We start from the raw sequence: 24,710 nt of genomic DNA on the forward strand, positions 1-24,710 counted from the left end.
TCTCGTGTGTTCTCTCATGATATGGAAGAAAGATAATCTGTGATCAGATAGACAGTCAGTCATCTCACTAAGGTCGCTAGCCACTCAAGTCATTTCAAAAGCAAGAACTTGCAACAGAGGATCTGTACTGCTTTGGGCTGGGGTAAGCATAAAACGTAGATTAGAGTGCTGCTATGGAAAAAGATAGATAATGAAATTGTGGTTTTGTGCTAAAAAAAATATACCCATACATGCACCCCTTCCAGAAAACTTGGACACTGAGTTTGTGGTTCCTTTTTCTCTGTGTTGCTGGCTCCCAAGCAGAAAGAGAAATGAATCAAGCAAGGTGTTCCGATTTTTTCCAACATCTGCTTTTGTTCACAACACCAGTGAAAGGATGTGTAGCCTGCAAAACTGTTGTTGTTTTAGGGCCACCCAGACAGACTGGGAAAACTAGAAAGTCCCTGGTTTTGCTCCAGTCTTCCCCCCTCCCCCTGTTTTCTCTCTCTTTTTTATATGATATCTACATGACATTTTCCTCCATCCTGAAGTATTTCCAGGGAACTCCCAGTATGTACAAAGACTTTTTATTCCCACGCCACAGGACAGTTTACTGGTATTTGGGATTTCATACATCCCCTCTAATCCCCTGTCATAATGTAAGAGATGATTCCCACTTGAACTCTGAGACAGTTTGATGAGAGACTTTGGATTCTCTGCAAGAAAGATGTAGTGAACACTCCTGAAATGTAGTGCTAGAGCTCTTTAGTGAAGAGGTCTAGCTGTCTTCCCAAATTACAAATCCCAAGATTCTGGGAGATGCAGCCATGATAGTTAAAGTGGTATCAAACTGCTGTAACTGTGTGGTATAGAGACTCTCTCAGCCTCAGTTTTTCATGATCAACCACATTTGGTATGTACTGAATTCTTGAAGGCAACTCAATTGCCTGCTCAGTGATTTTTGAGTTCCTTAAATACAAAGCATTTGTGGTTCAGTTGATGACAAAACAAATAAGAAGTTTATTGGGACCGATAACAAAAATGAACCAATCGATAATCAACATTGATTAGAGTAAAAGATAAACAACTAAAAATAACTTTGAATAGAAGCTTGTCTGAATGTCACCTGCATGGGGACCCCAAAACTGTTTTTTAGCAGATGAAAGATCAGACTGGCAGGGAGATCATTATGAATTCTGCACATTTGCATGTATGTTTTTGCAAAACAGTAACAACACAGAATACAACAAGGAAGAAGAAGAAGAAGAATACCAACTAAAGCAGTTAACATTGTGGCTACCATGAATGACAAAATAATAAATGAAACATAAAATTGTTCAATAAAATTAATAGATCAAGGAAAGGGGGAAATATAGCAGACCCTATTAAATGAATGTAATGATGGCAATAAAATAGGACAGTTCTGACTGATTAGTTCCTCTGGGTGTGAGGTCCAACTACACAGGTATATTGGTGGTCCTCATCCCTGGTGCCTTATCATTTTAGATGAAAGTCTAGCCTTGGGAAGAAACTGCAGCCCCCCCCCCCCACCTCCATGCCACCCCGTTCCAGGATCCATGCACCTACATTATCAGCTATACTCTGCATATGTATGATATACACCCAATATTCACATTATACAACCACAGCACCTGGTTCCATTTACTAAGAAACTGCAAGCTTTTATCCTCCATTTCTTCAGAAGAGGAAATATATGTATATGTATATGTATATGTGTGTGTGTGTGTGTGTGTGTGTATATATATATATATGAAACAGAGGCAGCCTTAGCAATGAGCGTGTGTGTGTGTGTGTGTGTGTGTGTGAGAGAGAGAGAGAGAGATCCATTGGGTTAATACACATGTATTTTGCTATGATAATCTCCGTTCCCCTACACAAGAGCAAATAGCTATACCTGCCTATAGCAAAAGCTGACAAGGAATGGCACAGAAATCAAAGCACTTTTGAACATCTACATGATCCCTTGTTTTGGAAAATAAGGTAGCATATAAATGTTATAACTGCCACTTTTTAAAAAATTAAACATAAAGGTGGGAGCCTCTCTGATGCATGGACATTGGGCAGCTGTGAGGGGTAAACTGGCACAAATTTTGCTGGCATTCCTGCCTTAATTTCAGTAGTTAAGCAAAGAGAAATCAAGACTCACATTCAAGGTGAGAAACCTGCAGTGAGACTTTCAATATAAAATCTCTCCCTCACCCACCCAAAGGTGCATTCCAGAAAAATAGACTGACTACAACCACATCCCAAAGCCAGGAAGAGAAGTAGAAAGACATGCAGTTCATTTGATGGGTAAGTCCATTGCGTTCAGAGAGCCATGAATCCAAAACTTATTCAGCACTCCTAAGCATTATGATAAGAAACCATTTAAAAGACATGCAAATCTTGCCCCCCCCCCAAATTTGCAGATTTAATGTACAATAACTGTGGTATAGACAACATCATTATCTGGTTCAGCTTCCTCCTGACTGTCTGAGGAGGTTTTTCTCAATTCGGCATAGATGATGTCTTTTGGCTGGGTAAAAGAGTCATCCTTTGGAGGCTGCAGGAAAATGAGGCACATTAATAATGGTGACATACAAGGTGTGACTCAAATATAATCTGCCTGATACGTACCTCAATAGATACTAGATTGTATCTGCAAGACCAGTACCTACAGTTTCACTTACCCGCATGCAAAAAGAAAATATATTGTCTCTAGGCATTTTTCATGCACTCCAGCAGAATTCTATGCCATGCTTCTGCCAGAAGGTGACCACAAAGTTGCACTGGAGAACCTAGAGATTCCTAGAGAGATGTTCTCTCGAGGCATTTCTAGGTCCTCTGCTGCATTTCTATGGTATGCTTCCACCGGAAGTTCACTATTATCCATAGTTTCATATTTCCATGGTAAGTCCAGAAACATATTCCCTGCGGATATCTGTTTTAATATTGTAATAATTAATTTGATTTTAATGTACCCACTTTTGTATGTTTTAATTATACTTTTTAAAAAATATTGTAATGCCACTCTGAGTCCCAGTTTTGAGGGAAAGGGGAAAATATAAACAAATAAACATAACAACAACAACAATAATAATGGGGTCATACTATACTCTTTACACACACACACCATTTTTACTTCCAATGCAGCCTAATGTAAAGATGGAGAAGGATTTAATTGAATCCAGCAATCTTAACTAAAACAGCATTTGTGCACATCCTCACACCCATTGCAAGAATAAATACAGTTCAAGAATTTTCCTATTTGCAAGGCTTGCAGGTGGAATAAAAAACAAAGCAATAAAAATAAAGAAATGTGAACAGCCAAAATGCATATGTTTGTTTTAAACCAGTGGTTCCCAAACTTCCTAATGCCGCGACCCCTTAATACAGTTCCTCATGTTGTGGTGACCCAAACCCATGAAATTATTTTCATTGCTACTTCATACCTGTAATTAAACAGGTGTTTTCCAATGGTCTTAGGCGACCCCCATGAAAGGGTCATTCGACCCCCAAAGGGGTCCCGACTCACAGGTTGGGAGCCACTGTTTTAAATGTATGTACAAAGGTTTTAGTCATGGGGTAGGAAAAGTGTGAATTAGATAAATGCATAAATAAATGCAAGGGTTAGATAAAATATGAAATTAAATCCATGTGGATGAATTTCATTGCAAGAAAAAGAAACAAAGTATTGTAACCCAGCAAGGGTTCCCATTTTAAGCACCATCTCTCAAATTTCATCAACAGTATTAGTTGCATTAAGATTAGAAAGTGAAGACTCACTTGCTTCTCCATGTGCCCTTCTCCAGCTGTTGAGGTGCCTGTGGATAAGAGACAGGATGAGTTTTGAAAATACTTCTCATAAACTGTATTGGCTTAAAGCAGAGGTGGCCTCCAAATGATGTCTAAGGGGCATGGGGGCATTTTGCCAAATTTTTTCCATGTTTCTAGGCAGTTGGGAGGGGGGGCAGGAAATGAAAAGGACATTTTGAATGGGGCTGTGACCTTCATTACAGAGGTTTTCCACTGACCTTTGTCAATCATAAAAATCATAGAGTTTGAAGAGACCCCAAGGGCCATCCTGTCCAACCCTCCACCTTGTAGGGCTAGTCATTGGGGGTGCGGGGATTACAGCCTGCACTGGGTGACACCTTACAAGGGGGGTGACACCCAGTCAGACCCTCCTCCTGCTCTGGGGTGAGAAGGGGTGAGCATGCCCTTTCCAGTCTTCCTTGAGGAGGAGGCTGCCTACTCAGGAGAAAGCGGCCACCATAACAAATAAGAAGGGTGAATGTACTCCTCCCAGTTTTGCCATGGTAGTATCTCTCTCCTCAGGAGGAGGCCACTGGCACCGTGAAGGAAAAGGAGTGAGCGAACCTTTTTGGTCACCACTGCCCCCCGGTAGCCCCCCGTGCACACAGTAGATGACAGCAGGCATGGGAATGCCACTGGGAATAGACAATCAAAGTACCCCTGGCAGAGGCCATCCAACCACTGCTTGAAAACCTCCAAAGAAGGAAGTCCACCACACTCCAAGGCAACACATTCCACAGTCCAACAGCCTTACCATCAAGAAGTTCTTCCTAATGTTTAGGAGGAAACCTGGTGATTTCCAGAAGAATTCGGTGATCCTTTCTAGTCTACTTGACACCACATTTTCCCCAGAGAATGCAAAGTTCTGTCTCTCCCAGTCATAACTAACCAACCAACCAACCATCATGTTCCTTCATTATATTTCCAGTTACCAGATTGAATGTTCTTCTCTATGCCTTCTCTTCTTTTTCAAGATATGATGATAAAATGGCATAGACATATATCACTTTAGCACTATGACTACACTGTCTCTCTCAGAGAAATTAGAAATAGAAAAAATGAATAGTATGTAAGCAGGAGGGAAGACATGAATATTTTTAAGTTACCAGAATGAAAAATTTTCGTTCCCTTGATTTTTAGAGATATAATGCTAAAGTGGTATGTACTTATGGCACTATAGCACTATGACTATACAATACCTCCCTCAAATAAATAAAAAATAAAAAATAGGGGGAAATAACGTGTGGATCATGAATAAATTCAAGTTACCAGATTTAAAACTTTTTTTCACTTGTTTTTTAGAGAAATAGTGCTGTATAGCCTTATAACATTTTAGCACTTTGTTGTTGTTGTTGTTGTTGTGTTTTCAAATCATTGCCACATTATGGCAACCATATAATGGGGATTTCTTAGCAAAATGTGTTCAGAGGAAGTTTGTCATTGATGTTCCCCGAGGCTGAGAGCATGTGACTTGCCCAAGGTCACCCAGTGGGTCCCATGACCGAGCGGGGAATCGAACCCTGGTCTCCAGGGTCCCAAACCACTATACCATGCTAGCAAGATTATACAAAATATTAACAATTAAAAAAATAGAAAAAAAGAAATAGTGTGCAAGATGGGGATTGTGGATACTGGAGGACAGTCACATAAGGGAAGATGCTGAGCTCATGAAGGAGGTGGCAGAAGACACGGCCAACACCATCGCTCAAAGGAGAGAAAGGGGTGTTTGAAAAGAAACAGACTCATTAAAGGTGGTGCTCTAACCAGCAACAAACCAAGGCTCCAAACCCATTTAGGTGATGACTAGATACGGGAGCAGAAATAGCCATTATAAGGAGTGAAATCCCAAAAGAAAATGCTCCAATTTCTTGGAACTATTCCTTCTGAGAACCCAGGGAAGTAAAGATACTTATAAGGAGATTCCCAAATTTCATTCTGTTTACCTGATCCCAACCACAATTATCCTCAACAAGACTCATATACTGCCACTTACCAGTAGGTTTTGCTCTCCAGTGAGCCCGCAAAACTCTGAAGGACCTTTCCCCACTAGCCAAGAGGGAGAAAGAAAAACTTATTAGAACAGGATCATCTGGAACTCCAGTATCTACAGTCATTATCGACCCACTCAACATTCACTTAAGACCAGGGAACATTTCCCAGGCCCCATTCTCACTAGCTCATTTGCTTTGGATAGAACTGGGTACCTCCAGTTGCCCCCATACTGAATCAGCACAGTTACAAGTGCCCACTACCCTTTATCTTGATTGGAGCAATTTGCCCCTCTGAAGTTCACATTTGCAGTACCACTTTAAAATGGAGCCTCCATTGTTGTCAATCAAATTCACTTCCGCTTTCGTCAAAGGTGACATATCCTACAGCCACTGGCCAACTGAATGGGTGCTTTCCCCCTCCTTTAAAAAAAAACTGGCGGCAGTGTGCGCATATTCTGTCAACTTGTCAAATTTAAAAACCTCCAGGTGTGTGTGTGTGTTGTGTGTATTTGGGTCATTACAGATTATGGCAACCCTAAAACGACCCCATCCTGGGGTTTTCTTGGCAAGATTGGTTCCGAGGAGATTTGCCATTGCCTTTCCCCTGAGGCTGAGAGAGCGTGACTCCCCCAAAGTCAACGGTTTCCACAGCCTTCCCTCTGAATGCCAGCCTCTAGCTTCCCCTTCGCTTCCAGCCCAGCATTTCCTCCTCTTTGGAACCTTTTCCCTTCCCTTCCCTTCCAGCCCAAAGCATTCACATAATCTGTCACAATAATAATAATAGTAATAATAATAACAAATGTCACTTGCAGCAGAGGCCACCTGAATGCCATCTCTGCATCTGCTTTCCCTCCGATTGCCACCCCAGAATGCCACCTCTCCTTACATACACACATGTAGCACAAGCATTCACACATTGTATCAATTTGCCAAATTGATAGGGAAACATCTGTAACATTTGCATTGTAGTATTTGCATATTAAAAATGCCACTTGCAAAGTGACCTGCCGTGTCGGCAGCAAGCAAACGAAAAGGAAATGTAGCACAAGCAGACTCATTTTATCAATTTGTATCAACCTGTAGAACAAGCATGTGCATAATCTGTCAAAAATAAAAAAAATTAAAAAAAGAGAGAGAAAGCTTCCTGCGAGAGGGAGGCATGTTCTGCCCTCTGCTCTCCCTCTGACCTAAATCCCTCCCCTGAACTTGACCCAATCATGACCGGGGCCAAGTTCACATTTGCTGGCAGCAGGGAAGAAACGAGTTTTCCTAAAAGACACAGGAAATAATCCACTTTCGGAAAAACCGCTGTAAGGGGGATTTGCCCTGGTTCAGGTGTGTAAAACCCTAATTCTGATGTGTTTAAACAGGTGCCAATGGGAACTTCCGACTTTGAATCTGGCTTACATTTTGGTACAAAAGGTAGTCTGAATGGCCTCCCTGTGAACAAAAACACAGGATGTCTTTACACTCCAGAAATAAAACAGTCTAACAGCATTTTAACTGTCATGATTCAGTGCTATGGAATTCTGGAATTTGCAGTTTTGTGAAATACTTAGCCCTCCCCATCACAGAGCTCTGGTGCCCCATTATTTTTTGTTATTGTATGCCTTCATGTTATTTTCAACTTATGGCAACCCTAAGGAGAACCTATCATGGAGTTTTCTTGGCAAAATTTGTTTGCCATTGCCTTCCCCTGATGCTGAGAGTGTGTGACTTTCGCAAGGTCACCCAGTGGGTTTTCATAACCAAGTGGGGAATCGAACACTGGCCTCCAGTCATAGTCCAATACTCAAACCATTACACCATGCTGGTGCCTCATTAAACTAGAAACCCTGTAATTCCAATGCATTGAGCCATGGAAATTAAAGTGGTGGCAAACTGCTTTATTTCTGTAGTGTGGCAGAAGTCACACTGTCAGCCAACTTGCTGTTTCCCAGAAGGATTCAGTGATCCTTTCTAATCTACTTGACACCACATTTTCCCCAGAGAATGCAAGGTTCTGTTCCTCCCATTCTAACCAACGAACCATCATGACTCCCAGGAAAACTGAAACATTTTGAATGCATCTCGCAATCCATATTTAACCTTCTAAGTGAATTCAGCAACCTTCCTGGCTCTCTGTCCTCCCACCCCTTCCAGTCTAGTAAACATCAAGAAAAAATGTGCTTCCAATCATTGTATTATTTTTTTTTTCAAATTTCTGTTGCACTACACTCTTTCAAAAGTCTGGATCTTCACATCTGAACCACACCATCCTTTTCTTAAAGCTGAGCACAGTGCCCTACCATCCCTAGATCCAGCAGAATTCAATAAGATTGCCTGGGATCTCTTACCTTGTTTCTGTTGCTTCCAACAGTGCTAGAAAAAAACAAAATAAGAATCCATTGAAAGGGACTTTTATTTTAGATTCATATTCCTTCTTTGTTGTTGTTGTTATCCACCCTCGAGTCAATCTCGATCCATGGCGACCCTGTAGATGAGACATCTCCAAGACTCCCTATGCTCCACTGCTCTGCTCAGGTCTTACAAATTCATACTTCTGACCACCTTAATAGAGTCAATCCATCTAGCATGTGGCCTGGCTCTCATTCTGCTTCCCTCTACCTTTCCTAGCATTATTGTTTTTCCAGTGAGTCGTGCCTCCTCATGATGTGGCCAAAGTACAACAGCCTTAGTCTAGTCATCATGGCTTCCAGAGAGATTTCTGGTTTGATCTGCTCTAGGATCCATTTATGCACAAAACCAGCCCTTTTGATTAGAGTACAAGAGAGTATGGAAAAATAATGGGATAACTTCTGAAGCATCCAACTTGCATTCCATTACTGTAAGTTCTCCTATCTGATGAAGAATGTTTGAACTTCTTTCTCAAAAAGAAGTCAGACTTACCATCTCTTCTTCTTTTGTACCAACCAAGAAAAAGTAGCAGGAATAGGAAGAGCAGAGTTGCACATACACCTATGGCTATGGGTATGGTGAGTCTGCTTTCCTCATCTGAAAAACAGGGGGATGAAGTTAGACAAGCAGGTCAGTTCCTTCTTAAAAAATATTCCATGCCATTAGCTTATTCCAGAAAATGAAAGAGGGACATGACATAGTTAAGGACCTCATCACTGGCTTATCAGTGGTGAAGAGTTGGTGGGGAAAAGGAAAAAGAAACCTGGGATATTTCAAGAAAGATTGGGTTCAAAAACCAAAGCAAAAAGTAACTGAAAACTCATGAGACCTCCAGAGACTTTCTTCCCTATCTGGACGTGCCCTAAGATATTTACAGGGACGTTGTTGTCATTATTCTGTGCCTTCTAGTCATTTTCGATCTATGACAACCCCCAGGTGAGCCTATCATAGGATTTCCTGTGGCCGAGGGTGTGTGGCTCGCCTGAGGTCACCCAGCTGGTTTCCATGGCTAAGCAGAGAATCAAACCTGATCTCCAGAGTCTAGTCTAATGCTCTAACCACTACACCATTCTGGCTCACCTGTTAAAATCTGATATGCTTCAGATTCTAGGTTTAGTTCTCCCTGCTAACATTCTATAATATGCATCAATCTTTCGGAGAGGCTCAGTTTGATGTGCAGTGTGGAAATCACATTAAACAAAACCAAAGTCCCAAGCTAATGGGAAGAACTAGGAAGATACCTAATAGAAGCTCCAAAGAACTGCTTCTTTTTGAGACCACAAAAGGACTTCTGGCAAATGCACAGCTGCATTTATACCATCCTTGATCCTCTAAGCTGAAGTTCCTAAAGTAATATTTGGCAATTTTATTATCAGTTGACATGATTATTTTTGTCGGGTTTCCAGTTTTATGGAGATAGAATATGACAGATGAGTCTTGAATTTCACACTTAATGGTGACTTGCCCCACAAGGGGAACCAACACACCTGAGTTGCTGGAGGTGGTAGGTCTTGGTATCTGAGTATCTAGGAAGAGAAGAAAATGGAAAATGAGATGCCATACACAGAATGGCATAGCCCCATCGATCATCTCTATTTGTTTTCTGCTTCTTTGTAATGCCAAACATTTTATCTTAGACAAAGATTAGCTTTGGCTGCATTTGCTGTTTCTTCAATTTACTCTCTGGTCTTGTCTGCACTGGCCAAGATACTCCAGGGCAGATTGGAATATCTTGGCCATGGAGCTGGCCTGATCTCCTGTAGTTACTTGACTCTTTGGCCATTATCAGATGAGTCTGGAACTTGGGGCTCTTCTGCACTGCGGCGGTTCGAATTCACGTTATTTCGCACAATCCATCATACCAACATTCGAATGGCCCAATCCGAAACTCACGTGAATGCGTGAGATGCCGAACTGAATGCGTACTGGCTCCTCTTTTTGGAGCGTGTTGGCCAGTGCGCTGATAAGGGGATTGGCAATATCCTGGATTGGGCTTGTTCGATCTCAGTGCGAATGGGTCTGGGTGACTACCCAGTCCTGAATTCCATCGCAAGACCCCCAGATTCCCTTTACTTCCGGTGGGTCTTTCCTCTTGCCGGTTCCAGGGAAGGGGGGGGGGCGGTTCAGCGCCTCCTCCTCCTCCTCCCGGTTGGGAGCCAGCATAAGCTGCATCCCAGCAGGGAAGAGGCGCGGGGCGCTGGAATCGTGGTCCAGCAGCCTCCCTCCTCCTCCTCCCGGCTTGGGGCCAGCATAGGCTGCCTCTCAAGGGAGGAGAGGAGGAGGCCTTGGAACGGCGGCGATCCCGCGTTCTAGCGGCCCCGGCCTGTTCCCTGCTGGGTGCAGCCTATGCTGGCTCCCAAGCCGGGAGGAGGAGGAGGAAAAAGCATCCCCATTTACTTAGATGGCCATCCGACCTCTTTGACAGCCGCTGGAACTGCTCCCCCCCCAGAATACATATTCACACATCACACACACACACGTAGAACCGGGCATTGCTAATTTGTTGCAAGGGAAGGTCATGGTAACGTTAAACCAAGCAGAATGTAGAGAGAAACAGAGAGGAATGTAGAGAGGGCACGTGTATCGCGATTGTTAATGTGCATGAGCTGGCTCTCCAGCGTTTACCGGGCTGTCATGACGTGACCTCCCCTTTCACCCGGAAGCGTTTAGGTCGCAACCCATGCAGGGCCACCACCTGAGCATGTGCGAGGGGGCCGATACGATCGGCCATCCTCATGTTGAGCACCGGTGTGGCTAACATTCTGCACTGAATGCACTTCGCGCGAATGCGATATTGGCCAATTTGAACTGCCATTCGGAGGGGCTCCCAGGTTGATGGTATTGTGTGAAATACGTGGAATTCGAACCGCCCAGTGCTGAAGACCCCCTGTTCCAGACTCATCTGATAGGCTTTTGTTTTTTGTGCAGGCGAGCTCTCTGCTTGGGCATCACTGCAGCCACAGACTGCTCCTTCCGAGGTTAGAAACAATGGCTGAGCAACAGTTATCTGCCTCGTTCTGACCTCACAGCAGGACTGGTGACAGGGCAGATGTGCTAGTATCAATTTGGATATCAATATGCTCCATTTGGAAAGAAAGGTGTTTTTTAATAATTTAAATAAAAAATTACATGATTTAATGTGAAGATTACTTATTAGGGCGACTTTAACGGTGTATTGAGACCTGCTAGAGATAGCAATCAAAAACTGATAGCAAAAAATCAAGGGAAACTCCCTCCGAGTCTTCAATATGATAAAAGAGCATGATTTGACAGATGCTTGGTCTCACTTATATGAAGACAAAAAAGGTTCATGTTTTTCTCCGATTCTCATAAATCTTTTTCAAGAAGAGACTTATTTCTGCTCTCGAGAAATTTAACTCCAAGCTAACAAAGATGTAAATCCAACCTCGAACATATTCCGACCTCATTTAATAGAACTAGCATTAAAACCTCTAAGAAGAGAGGATTTGAATGGAGATTAAGGGATGAATTGTTGGAAGACGGAAAGTTTGTTGGAAAACTAAGGAGAGAGATACTCTGTTCTTTAAAGAAAACGTGACTCAAGGGATGCCGCCAAAAACTCGTGGGACACTTTTAAAGCGGTGGAAGGGGCTATCTAATTCAAAGATTGCTCAAAAAAGAAATTATAAAGAAAAACAATCTACATTACTGAAAGAATTAGGAGGAAAGAAGAAGCACTAATGAAGGACCCAACTAACAAAATATCAATAATGAACTAAAATTGCTTCGAAACAAGTTAAGATGGAAGAAACAAAGGAGCTAGCTAAACCGTTAAAACTAGCAAAATTGACTACAGTCGAACCTCCCATACGCAGATTTGCCATATGCGGATTTGAGCATCCCGGATGGCAAATGGGGAAATGTCCCCAATGGCGGTGCCATGGGGACAATTTCCTTCTCCTCCCTTCCCTCCTCCCTTCCCTGCCGTGCTCCTTACCTTACTTGAGCTGTACATTGAAGATGCAGTCGGGAGCGCTCTGGCCACGCCCCGCCGCCGACGAATGTCAGCGGATCCTGGACCCAGCCCCGCCCCCCCCTTCCCCTTTTCCCGGTCCCGCCCCCTCCCTGGCGCGGCGGACGGCAAGCCTCGGTTCCTCGCCGAGCCATACAGGGCGCGATGGGCGTTGCTGGAGGCCTCTTGCCCCAACAGCACCGCCACGCGGACTTTGCACAGCGGCGGCGAGGGAGGAGGGCTGCCGCGCCGGGAGGCCTTTAAGGCCTCACGCAGCCGGCATCCGGCCTCCTCTAGGCCACCGCCACTGGGAAGGGGCGGTGTCGGTGCTGGAGGCCAAGAAGCCCCAGCACCGATACTGGCCCTTCCATGGCCGCGGAGGCCGGAGGAGGCCGGGTGTCGGTGCTGGAGGCCTCGCAGGCCTCTGCTGCTGCTCCTCCGCCTCCTCTTCCTCACCTCCGCGCCCAAAAAGGCGCGGAGGTGGAGAAGAGGAGGCGCAAGGGCAGCAGCGCCGGAGGCCTGAGGCCTCCAGCGCCAGTATCACGGCTTCCGCCGCCGCGGGAAGGGCCGATTACAGGTGCTGGAGGCCAACGAGGGCCCAGCACTGACACCTGCCCTTCCGCGGAGACACCCGCCTTTTTTGGCAGGCGGTGAGGAAGAGGAGGCGCGGAGGGCAACAGCAGCAGAGGCCTGCAAGGCCTCCAGCACTGACCCCGGCCTCCTCAGGCCTCCGTGGCCACGGAAGGGCCAGGTATCGGTGCTGAGGCCTCTTGGCCTCCAGCACCAACACCCGCCCTTTCCGCAGTGGCGGCGGCCTGGAGGAGGCCGGATGCCGCGCGGGGGCCTTAAGGCCTCCGGCGCGGCAGCCCTCCTCCCTGCCGCCACTGTGGCAAAGGCCCAGTGGCGGTGGGCTGTGGGGCCAAGAGGCCTCCAGCACCGCCATCGCACCCTTGCATGGCGGTGGCAAGAGGGAAAGCTGAGGCTTGGCCCCCGCCGCGCCGCCGCCGCTGCCACCCAGCTTCCCTGCAGCGGCGGCGGCGGGAGCCAAGCTGCTCTGCCGAGGGAGTTCAGGTAAGTAAGGGGAAGGGAAGGGAGGGAGGGAGGGGAAGGGAGGAGGGAAGCGAGGGAGGGGTGGGTGATGGTGGGTGAAGGGACAATATGCTTTGAGCAGACCCGGATCCCCTGTGTATACAAGGATCCACTGTACTTTGAAAATGCTAATAAGCCAGGTGATGGCTGGCAAATAGAGTAAGGAAAATAAGAAATCCAAAATATCTGTAAACTCAGAGATAAACAAGGACACCACACAAGTAAGGAACAGATAGAAAGTTTTCTATAAATATTTTAAGGCTGGTTCTCACTGGCCTTTATTGCCGGGTTACCAAGCGAATCCAAGGAATGGCGTTCCTATTGGACAAAACCGAATAAATTACTCGAAACCGTTCTAGAGTAAACCCCCAATTCATCCCACTTAAAATCGAATCATAAAGCGGTTTTTATTTGTATCCGTGTTATCGTCCATTTAATGCGGGTTAAAAAATGAAAGGTCGAACCTACATTTTCCCTTATTCGGGCCAGGATCAGAGTATTTAAATAGAAACGATCAGCCTCTGAAATTAGGTTAACTGGTGGGAGGATCGGAGGCGATGGGGCTGCCTGGGGGTGTCACCCCTTTTGGTCTCTTTCTGCATGGTTCCAGCCGCCCTCATTTCTTCCATTCACATAGACTTCCCTCCGCCCCGTGGATTGCAACCTCCCCTCTGTTTGAGGGAACACTCTGAACCACCATTTGTAATGGAGAAGGCTGGGGCACCGCGATCTGGGGGGTAAATAGAGCCTTTCCTCTCTCTTTCCCAACGCCAATCTGGGAGACATAGGAAACCCTGGATTGTGTGTGTGTGGTGTGTCTTTCCTGCATCTTGGCGTCATTTTTCCCATTCGCATTAGTCTTTCCCTCGGTTGAGAGGAAGCAGGGTAAGGTGATTGCGCTACATTGAGCTCCAAACGCAGTAAGTGTAAACACATTACACCCCCTGCAACTTCCCCTGCTCCACATTCATAGGACCGATGTGTGAGGAGGACCCACTGAACAACATTTAACTATTCTTTTTTTTTTTTTTTCTTTTTTTGCCTCTGCCTGAGTTGCCTGGCAGCAGATGGAATTTGCAGTACATGCCTGCTTGATCGCCCCTCAAACAGCCCAGGCAGGGATTTGGGTTGATTAGAGGCTCCTTTCTCTCTTTCCCAGAGGGAGTCTGGGGAGAACAAGAAGAGCCTCGGATGCAAAGGGATTTGGGGGTGGTGGTAAAGAGAGGCTCCTTCTTTCTTCCAGAGGAACTATGGGAAGTACAGAAGCCTCGAATGCAAAGGGGTTTAGGGCGGAGGCCTCTTCTCTCTTCCAGAGGGAGTCTGGGGCAGCCAAAGAGTCTTGGGATGCAAAGGGGTTGTTTAGGGCAATAGAGGCTCCTTCTCTCTTCCAGAAAATAGATTTGAGGGGAATAGAGGTTCTTCTTCCTTTCCTGGAGGGTAAAAATGCCTAAGCGACTGATTGGCTGTGAAATCAAGCGCTTAAGCGCTTTATGACACTGCTTTAAAAAAAGAGGTCCTTGAGGGCTAATGGGAACGGGGAGCAAAATAACCCGCTTCACATTACCACAGGGAAATACCAATGGGAACGAAAACAGAGGTAAAAACCTCAAGTCTGTTTGCACCTGTTTTTAATTGGAAGATGGGTCAGATTCGATTCGACTCGGAAAAAAGAAGCAAAATCGCAGCAAAATAAGACGCTTTTTTGCCCGTGGAATGGGGCCAAGGTTTGGGCCCTGGTCCTCTGAGTAGGACAGAAGCGGGAGAGGGAAGGTGGCAGTCTTGGGGCCCATGCAAAACAAGGCCACTGATACACCATTACAAGCATGTTTGGCCTGTGCTGAAAAAGCTCTAGGACAGTAGTTCCCAAACTCTGGTCCCCAAGGCTGCATCCACACTGCCACAAATAATCTGGTTTGACACCACCTTACTTCCATAGTCAATGTTATGGATTCTGGGGACTTGCAGTTTGTTGTGCGAAGCTCTGGAGCAACAACAAATCTGCAATTCCCAGATTTCATAAACATGAGCTATGGCAGTTACAGTGGTGTTAACCCAGATTATTTCTGCAGTGTGGATGCAGCCTGGTGACGAAACAGAGTTTAAGAACTACTGTCCTAAGTCTTTCAGCAAAGATTGAAAAACTGCTTTTAATGGCTTGTCGGAGGCCTACATTTTTGTCTTAGATGTTTGTTCCGTTGTCAGTTAAGTAAATTAACTGGTCTACAATGCAAGCATAGGCCACTTCACTTCTTGGCCATGTGAGGACCAGGACCATAAGGGCAATTAAAAGACAGGTATTAAATTTTCAAATCTTATTGCAAAAAAAAAACATCCTTTGAAATCAAGGTTGTCCCTGCTTTTGGAGAAGCTAGCTGCCTCTTTCTTAAGCAGAGAACACTGAATTTCTCAAGAAGCCCCTGTAATGTTGCATGTGGAAAAACTCACAATATGTAGTTTATGCTTTGGAGTTGACCCAATAAACGCATTCACTGTCTTGTGGATTTTTGATTTTGTTTTATTTTGCTGAATGGCCAACTCGGACACCATGAATATATTTCCTAAAATCCAAATAGTAAACAAAGGGACTAGGAAGAGTATGAATGGCTTTACCTGTTGTTAGCTCCTCAGGGTCACTGGGTTCTGACATAAGAAATGGCAAGGAATAACTGCAGCTGTAATTCCCTGCATGCTCCTTCCTTGCTCTTTGGATGGTTATCTTAATCTCGAATGGATGTTGGTGAGGTATCTGTTTCCCATCCTTTTGGAAATAAAACTTGCTAGCTTCTCCTTGGACTCTGCAATGAATAGTGAAGTCTTTTCCAATGCCAACTTCAACAGACCCAAATGAGACTCTTGGTCTGGGTAAGTAGGGAACTGTATGAAGGAAGAGAAGAGAAGAGGTCACTAGAAGCAGCATTTTGGCCACCAGTGAGGAACCTTTGGCTCTTAGGTGTTTTAGACTTCTGTTCCCAAAAACCCCAACTAGCAAAGCCAATGACAAGGCATTATGGAAGCTGTTGTCCAAAACGATTCAGAACATAGAATATTTCCCTCCTCTGGTTTATATTACTTTCCACACAAAATAAAATTTTTGTGGAACGGCCCGCCGGATGAGATCCGTTTGCTTACATCCTAAGACAGCTTTAAAAAGACTGTTAAGACGAATCTCTTCCGGCAAGCCTTCCCAGAATAGAGAACCCGGCCTCAGAAAAAACATCTGGGAATAAGATACTGCCGCTCCCATTGATGGTTTGCTGATGTGATGTTGTTGACCTTTTGGTCAGTTTTTAATTTATATGTTTTTCGTTGTTTTTTGCTTGTTTTTAATTCTGCATTGGATTTAATACTTTTTTAAGGAGGGGAGGGCACCAGGGATTGTGCTGCATTTTTAACTTTGTTAGCCGCCTCAATTGTTCTCAGAGGGGCGAGATACACATAAATGTTATTATTATTATTATTATTATTATTATTATTATTATTATTATTATTATTAATTCCAGCACCTCTGACTTCAGAAATTTAGCACTAATTCCTTTTCTATTGCATAAGACATATATGTTCTATTCTCCCACCAAAAATCAAATCAAATAAATACTCTAGTTGACCTTCTCACTTTCATTCCAGTAAATAGGTATGTTCTCTTTGCTGCATCTACATTGCCCTCCTCCCCCAGAGAAAGTAGAAGGCCACATGTAATCCCATACCCATCCTGCAAATAAATAAATAAATATTTAAAAATAAATTCTACCACCCCCAAATATCCCCCAAAACCATCCAGGGGCTTCTTGTTTTATGGAAAGATCTCTCCGTTCCAGACCCACGGATAAAAAAAAATCAGGACTTCAAGTCCCTTTCCTCCTAATGGCAGTGTGCCATTAGGCCATGCTAGCACAGCCAGATGCATTCATCACCTTTGGGACAACAGGGATTGTTGTCTGTGGATGCTGAAATCCACAAATGGCAAGTCTGCAGATGGCAAGGTCTCATTGTAATTGTGTAGTGTGGCAGGGCCCCTGGCTTTGATGTCATTGATGTGGCCTGTTTACACAATATACAGAAATATCAGCCCAGTTTCAGCCCTGGGATATACATTCCTCTGAGATCTGGAACAAAACTTTCAGCTGGGGCTCTTACTTCTTATCAGGTGTTCCACAGCTTCATCCCGACCATATGCATCCCGATATGCTTCTGGACCACAGAAACATTTGTACAACCCTCCATGTTCTTGGCTCACATTAGCAATGGAAAATATATGACTTCTAAAGCCACCCTTGGGAGTCTCAATCTTTTTTCCATTTTTTACTAAAGAGACAGGAAGCTTTGCGCTGAACGTGTCATTACACTTGATGGTGGCATTTTTTCCAAGTGGGACTATCACAGTAGGATACAGTTGGCTGGATGGAACCACGAGCATCTTGCTGGATTAACAAAACAAAACAAAACAAAAAAGGGACAGAATCATATTTTGGGAAAGAGGGGATGAGAGGGTACCACAAAAGCTATCTTTTTAATGTGAAAGCATTCATCCTATCCATTTCCTCTCTGGAATTAGTAGTGGGTTATCCAAAAATGATTGTGTAAACTAAGTTTTTGTCAAGCAAAATATGAGCCCAGGTCCACATATCCTCAGCAGATGTGCTGGACTCCAACTCTCACTGTCCTCAGACATTATGGCCAATGTAATGCTGGCTGGGGAATTTTGGCAGATGTATGAGCCAACACATTTGGTTGGGAAAGGCTACTTTAACACATTCTTAGTCGATATCTAATAAGCTATATGCATATCTGATGTGACCATTCAAATTGCAGAATTATTGCACTATTATCCCACTTTAGCTGTGGTGGTTTCATCCTACGGATTCCTAGGATTGCCTGTTTAGGGAGGGACATTTAGAATTTTCAGCCAGAGAGGTCCAGTGTCTCACTGAATTACAAACCCCAGGATACCATAGAATCAAAGCATGGCAGTTAAAGTGAAATAATAACACTATAAATCTGCAGTGTGACTGGGCCCCAGGAAGTCAGCTCTCCTTATTTTAGGATGCAAAAGTTGTTCCTTTAGGCAAGGAAAGCCTATGAACAGCATACCTTCATCTAATGTTTGCCATATCATCAAGTCAATCTTTATTTACCAATTCACTTGTTCCACATTGGGTGATCATTGGGTGATCAGATTGCAGAACCTGGCTTGTTAGGGTTGCCATATTGCCCTGTTTGCCAGGGCCATTTCCACCATTAGCTAGCACATTTCCCCCAATTTTCATTTAACAAAAGGAAATGTCTAACTCTTGTAGAAATAGAGAATATAGGCAACATGAGCATGAACTGTCCTGTCCAACTATAAATATATATATATGTGTGTGTGAGAGTGTATATGTATACTGTATGTATTTCCCCCCAGATATCATCTAAGGTGTTTTTTTAAAAAAATAAAAGGCTCTCTTAAACTGCCAGACAATTTAAATCCTCCCTTGAAGCATAATCAGGAAAATGCCTCAGTTTCACCATCTGTAAATGGGATGGAGAATTACAGGTACAATTGTGCACTCAGCTTTTGCATTGCTTCATACTATTTCAGTTTTGTCAAAGAAACAAGGAAATAGGGCTGGCCCTTACCTTTCTAATTTTTCTCCTACCTCATTTTTATCCATCAATAAAACCCATAATATAGTTTAATTTTCTTTCTCTCCTTTTCGCCAACTGCTGGAGGAGTCTAACTTGTTCAAAATTGCTCTCTCCTTCTCTCGCTGTCATGCCACACATGTAGACATACATATTTGTCACTGATAAACAGTGTGGAGAAATTTGAGAGACAATTTCTGCTAAGCCCTAGTTTTTAGCCTATAAAGGCAGTCACGGGTCTAACTGACATATAGGCTAGCAATGATAGCCATATAAATTATAAAGTAAAAGTGGCGCACTCATTGCTGGAAGGAGGAAATATCTGACCCATTTCATATCCTGTTTGGTAATTCCTGGTTAGGAAGCCATGATTGCCCCTGAAAAAACAACGAGGAAATACAGAACTTAAGCATGGCTGTGATAAAGCAGATACAGTACATATCCAGTCAAAAAGACAAGCTTTGCACATGGCTAAAGCTTTCTAACTTCAGTTTTTATTTTATGCTACAACAACAACAAAAAGATCATTCCCTTACCCAGTTTCACAAACTATTAAGAAATCACTCTGCAAATGCAATCACATTTTATATTTATGTTATTGATATAGTTATTTAAGTATCCTCCTTTTCAGGGCACATTTCCGGACAAGGTTTCTTGCATTTTGAAACAACATTGTAAACCAGGTTACTCAACACCATGCCGATGTTCAATACTCTGTTTGATACCCCAACAGCCCTACTCAGCATTTCCAACTGTGCATGATAAAATTAAAACAGTTGTCTTAGAAATACCACTGAACAGAAATACCACTTAGAAATAATGTTCTAAGATTAAAACAGCAGCCTTAGAAATCTTGACCAGCAAATTTAAAACAGAACTATAAGAGCTAACCTTTCAGTGTCTAGAACTGAATGCAGTTTGTAAAAAAAAATGCTGTATATTTAACAGCTGTTTAAAAGCAGCAGCAAAATATAGAAACAAATGCATATTCCATTGGAAGGAGTTCCAGAAAGCTGAAACCACCCTCAAAATATACATATTGCATTGGGTTAAGTTATAGTAAAGTCTCTCATAGCCACCAATCTAATTGACCTTAGCAGCTGGCTTTTGAATAGGGATCCTATGGACAAGCTCAGAATCCTAAATATGTACATAGTTAACAGTTACTGAAATAACACTACTTCCACACTTGTTAGCTGTAATCAACTAAACTTCAATTTATGGCAGCCTTATGAATGAGAGATGTCCAGAAAACCCTGTCATTCATAGCCCTGCTCAGATCATGCAAACTCAGGGCCATGGCTTCCTTCACTGACTCCATCCACCTGTAAACTTTCATACTAGGCTAGGACATATTCTTACCATCGATTCATTTTCCGTCCCGTCACAAGGAGCACCCTGAAAAGAAAAAGCCATTATTAAAACAAGAAGAGATCTCAGCTAGACCACAACATTTCTCCATTCAGTTCTCCATCCCAGTACACAAACAGGTGAAATCCTAGGCTGGCTTCCAGAAAGCATTCTCATTGCCTAGAATAGATTCTTCTCCTTCCCACATATGGACAGAATGCAGCGCTGCTCGCTATTAAGAAGTCACCTCCATAGCATTTTTCTACCCCAACAGTCTCATTTCAGATAGCTAGATACCATCTCTTTCCCCGCCTGCCTCCTATACAACCCATCTTTCTCTGTCATAATGACATATACTGGTCAATGCCCTTCTTTCTAACTATCAACCGTGAGTATGGGATTTGGAGTCCTCACCCCAGTAAAAGGATGGAGAATGTGAGCATCGCAGGAGATAAATGCTAGATCCCATAAAGAGCAAGCTCCAACACTCCTGTCCTCAAATCTATTGATTGCAATGTTTGGTGTGTGTGTGTGTGTGTGTGTGTGTGTGTGTGTGTGTGTGTGTTGGCCCTCAGATTACATCTGGAGTAACAGGAAACTGACAACAGCATCATCTGCCATTAGACCTTGTGCCTCTCAGAGACTCTCAATCAGCAAGAAAGATCTCTTGTGGTCAGATACTGTTCCATGCTATAAGGCTACTGTTATGCACTCGAATAAACAGATCTTTTTAAAACATGCAGTAAGTATATGAGAAAAATATCTGATAATGGGATAGACTCAACAGAACAGCTTTACAATCCTGGTCTGAGCATTTACAATCCATGGTCAAATAAAGATGATTCCACCAAGTGCCATACATCAAAAGAGCATGTGTTCGTGAAGCATCCGAAACAGAAGACGTTGAGCATGTCCTATTTAACTGCTAACTATATGTCACAGTACAAGCACAATACCTACAGATAATACTTGATAGAAGTACATACTGGGACCATATTCCCTTCAAGGCACTTGGGATTTGAGATGTGGTGCTGGAAAAGAGTGCTGAGGCTACCATGGAGAAGCTGAAAGGACAAACAAATGGTCCCTTGGAAGAGATCAAGCCTGAAATCTCCCTGGAAGTCATTATGATCAAACTGAGGCTGTTGTAATTTGGCCCCATCATGAGAAGTCATGAGTCACTAGAAAAGACAGTAATTCTGGGAAAAGTAGAGGGCAGGAGAAAGAGCGGAAGAGTAGACCACATGCTAGATGGAGAGGTTCAATTAGGGAGGTCATGGGTCCGAATTTGGAGGACCTAAGCAGAGCAGTGGAGGACAGTGGGTCTTGGAGATGTTTCATCCACAGGGTCACCATGATTCATGTTGCAGTTAACAACAACAACAACAACATTACATTCAGTGATATGTGGGATTTACAATTTATGAGTAACATTAGTACAAAAACATAACTAAAGATTTTATATGGTGTAACATGGGAGGAGATCAGTGGAGAGGGTGACACCATGAATTACTGCACCAGATGATACAAGCCCTAGTGATGCCACTGCCCTCAACTAGGGAATACGTAGGGATTGTGAATACAAAGCAGTCATGAATATGTAGCCCTGTGCATTCGTAACTTACTTAGTGAATTCTGGCCAATAATAAAAATAATAAGGTTAAATAAATAAATAAATAAATTCCAACTCTTAATGCAAGCCTCCTCTTTTCCCACAAGAGGGAGCCACTGGATTAAGAATGGGGCATGTAGCATTGCAGAAAACCACTTTCTCAGCATACAGGGGCACTTATATGTCCTTCTTTCTGTCACATAATTGTTCTTTGCACAAGGAAAAGTGCAGGAACACCAATGTAACCCAGCATGAAGCATTTTTCATAGGAAGGAGGAAATCAACATTCTACCTTTGATGATGGTGATGATGATGATGATGATGATGATGATTTCTATCCCACCTTTTCCCCAGATTGGGACTCAGAGAGGCTTACAGTGATTAAAAAACGTTGTTAAAAATCTTCAAAATACAAAAATTAAAACAATAAGGGGAAAAAATTAAAATCTTGTTAAAACATATATTAAAACACACACACACACACACAGAGAGAGCAATTAGCTATATCTAATGCCTAGTGTAAGGAGTTTATCACATGGGGGAAATCCCATGCAAAACCGGGATTTAAAAGGTAGGGGAAAAGCCACAAAAGCAGGTTGATTTTCACACATGTCATTGTTAAACTTGTGTTAACCCTAAGTAAACAAAAGCCGCTTCTTTTTACTTCCGGGATATTTCAAAAGAAAAAAGGAGTGGCTTCTGTCTACTTTCCCTCCACTTTCCGTTCGGATTAACATTAATTTAACAATGACGTTGTGTGAAAATCAGCCTGCTTTGTGGATTTTTAATTTAATTTAAACCCCCATTTTTGCATGGGATTTCCCCCATGTGATAAACTCCCATGATGAGCCTTATACTATAACTTAACTCAATGCAACACATGTAGATACCCAGTCATCTCTGTTTTAGGTTTTAGATTTCCAGGTTTTAAAAAACAAACTATTTTTGGTTGGATAGAAATTTCTCCTGAAGAAGATATAGACTAGGGTTTCCTAAGCTTTGGTCCTCAGAGTGTTTTGGATTCTAGCTTCCAGAAGCCCCTGCCAGCTTGGCCAATATTCAGTATTTATTGGAGCTGAAGTCCAAAACATCTGGAAGGCCAGTACTGTCTTTTCAAGGGCTGCTCCCCCCACAACATATTATTTGCGGGTAAGTCCTACAGGGATTTCCAGCCCATTCGGGCATCACATTGTAAACTTCGTGGAGTTAGGACTTGATGCACACTCATTTCTGCCAATGTGGTATAGTGGTTTGTGTGTTGGACTACAACTCTGGAGATTAGAGTTCAATTCCCTAATTAACCATAAAGCTCACTGGGTGGCCATGGGCAAGTCACACTCTCTCAGCCTCAAGGGGAAAGCAATGGTAAATTTCCTCCGAACAAATCTTGACAAGAAAACCCTTTAATAGGGTTGCCTTAGGGTCACCATAAGTTGGAAATGACTTGAAGGTACACAACAGCAGCAACAAACACATTTCTGTCTTTATGAAGGGCCCACACTTCAAAATATGATGTTTCCCCCCACATCTTTTAAATTAAAGGAAAGGCTTACCAATGCTCAAGTTATAATAAAAGACGCCTGGCAATCCTAAACCACCCAGGTGTAGTAATATAACAGAGAAGGGCAGCACAGTTCATAGTTTGAACCATTCATGGATTCTAGCAAGATGTTTCTTTCTGATTCCCTCGGAGCATTTTCCATTGCATCGATTTGCAAGCCATAGTGCTTTATTGCTGAGTGTAGAGATAAAAAACAAAACAAATAGAAGGCAAGAGGGAAGCTTGCCAAAGAGAGAATGAAAAGCCTAACAAATTGAGAATTAAAAATTGAAGGAGGGAGTCCACAAATATATAAGAAATACAAAGATGGGCCTCTACCCATCCTTCTTTTCACTTTTCAGTTCACCGTCTCAGCACCCTAATCTGGCTCCCTCCCTGTCCAGCTGTCCAAAAACAGCTGGACAGGGATACCCAAAATCAGCCAATCCTCAAATGCCATGGGAGGGACTTTTGTCCTTGTCTCCTTTTCAACGGGTGGCAAATTCTCCAGGGATTAGCTGAGATCTGCATCCCCAACAGTTGGTCTGAGGGAGCAAGGCAGAGAAGAAGGCAGAGAGAGAGGAAGAAGAGGGCATCCTTGACAGCCAGGAGGAGAGAATCAAGGGGAAAGAGGAGGTGAAAAAGAACAAGAAGGAAAAAAGAGAGTGGAAAAACATACAGTGTGACTAAGGGAGAGGAAGAGCGAGTAGGAACCAATGAATGTATTCCGTGAAAATATGCTGGGGGGCTGTCCAAGTACCATGGGGTAAGTGGTTTCTTTGCAAAGCATTGTCCAGGGAGAGAAACTCAAGGACTGGGGCTGCATCTGCACTGTAGAAATAATCCTGTTTGACACTGCTTTAACTGTCATGACTCAGTGCTATGGAATCCTGGAATTTGGTAGGGGTACCAGTGCTCTCTGAGAGAGAAGGCTAAATGCTTCACAAAGCTACAGTCCCCAGAATTCCATAGCATCAAGCCATGACAGCTCGAGTGATGTCAAACTAGATTATTTCTGCAGAGCAGATGACATCAAGGCAAATTGGTAAAATAGATTGTGTGTGGGTTTTTGGACAACTGTGGTCTTTGGGTCATTTTAGGTCCCTTGGCCCGAATGAGCTGATATTGACTCTCTAGATGCCAACCCAATCCAAGAAGACTCTTGTAGAAACTAACAGAAACACATTAGCAATCCAAGTGGGTAGATCGAGTAGTGGAACAAAGAGTTATGGAACAGTGGCAAACAATCCAAAGCAAGTGTAGGCAGAAACACATTTGCATTGGGTGTAACGCTATAAAGTTTCTAGGAAAAGAAGATGTAATCTATTTTCATCACTGGAA

General features: G+C 43.3%; 1 protein-coding gene across 1 annotated transcript; it reads right to left on the reverse strand.

The window, feature by feature from the left end:
• Window positions 1-1,810: 1,810 nt before the first annotated feature.
• LOC121935338 (leukocyte immunoglobulin-like receptor subfamily B member 2) lies at window positions 1,811-20,718 on the reverse strand. The gene is made up of 10 exons (XM_042476764.1): window positions 20,632-20,718; window positions 20,230-20,265; window positions 17,380-17,663; window positions 15,856-16,119; window positions 9,671-9,709; window positions 8,676-8,780; window positions 8,123-8,147; window positions 5,789-5,841; window positions 3,766-3,803; window positions 1,811-2,542 (listed from the first exon to the last, which is right to left on the reverse strand). Exons 1-10 carry the CDS (start codon window positions 20,658-20,660, stop codon window positions 2,411-2,413), a joined length of 1,005 nt encoding a protein of 334 aa, XP_042332698.1. The 5' UTR covers window positions 20,661-20,718; the 3' UTR covers window positions 1,811-2,410.
• Between the last annotated feature and the right edge of the window lie 3,992 nt (window positions 20,719-24,710).

This window comes from Sceloporus undulatus, chromosome 6, assembly GCF_019175285.1.
Source record: "Sceloporus undulatus isolate JIND9_A2432 ecotype Alabama chromosome 6, SceUnd_v1.1, whole genome shotgun sequence".
In the NCBI taxonomy this organism is placed as follows: domain Eukaryota; kingdom Metazoa; phylum Chordata; class Lepidosauria; order Squamata; family Phrynosomatidae; genus Sceloporus; species Sceloporus undulatus.

Coding starts and splice junctions, on each gene's coding strand:
- LOC121935338 (XM_042476764.1), bottom strand. CDS start 20,660: ATGCTCACATTCTCCATCCTTTTACTGGG. Junction 20,266..20,631: donor TTCTCCATCCTTTTACTGGG/GTGAGGACTCCA, acceptor TTTTCTTTTCAG/GGTGCTCCTTGTGACGGGAC. Junction 9,710..15,855: donor CCCTGAGGAGCTAACAACAG/GTAAAGCCATTC, acceptor TTCTCTTCCTAG/ATACTCAGATACCAAGACCT.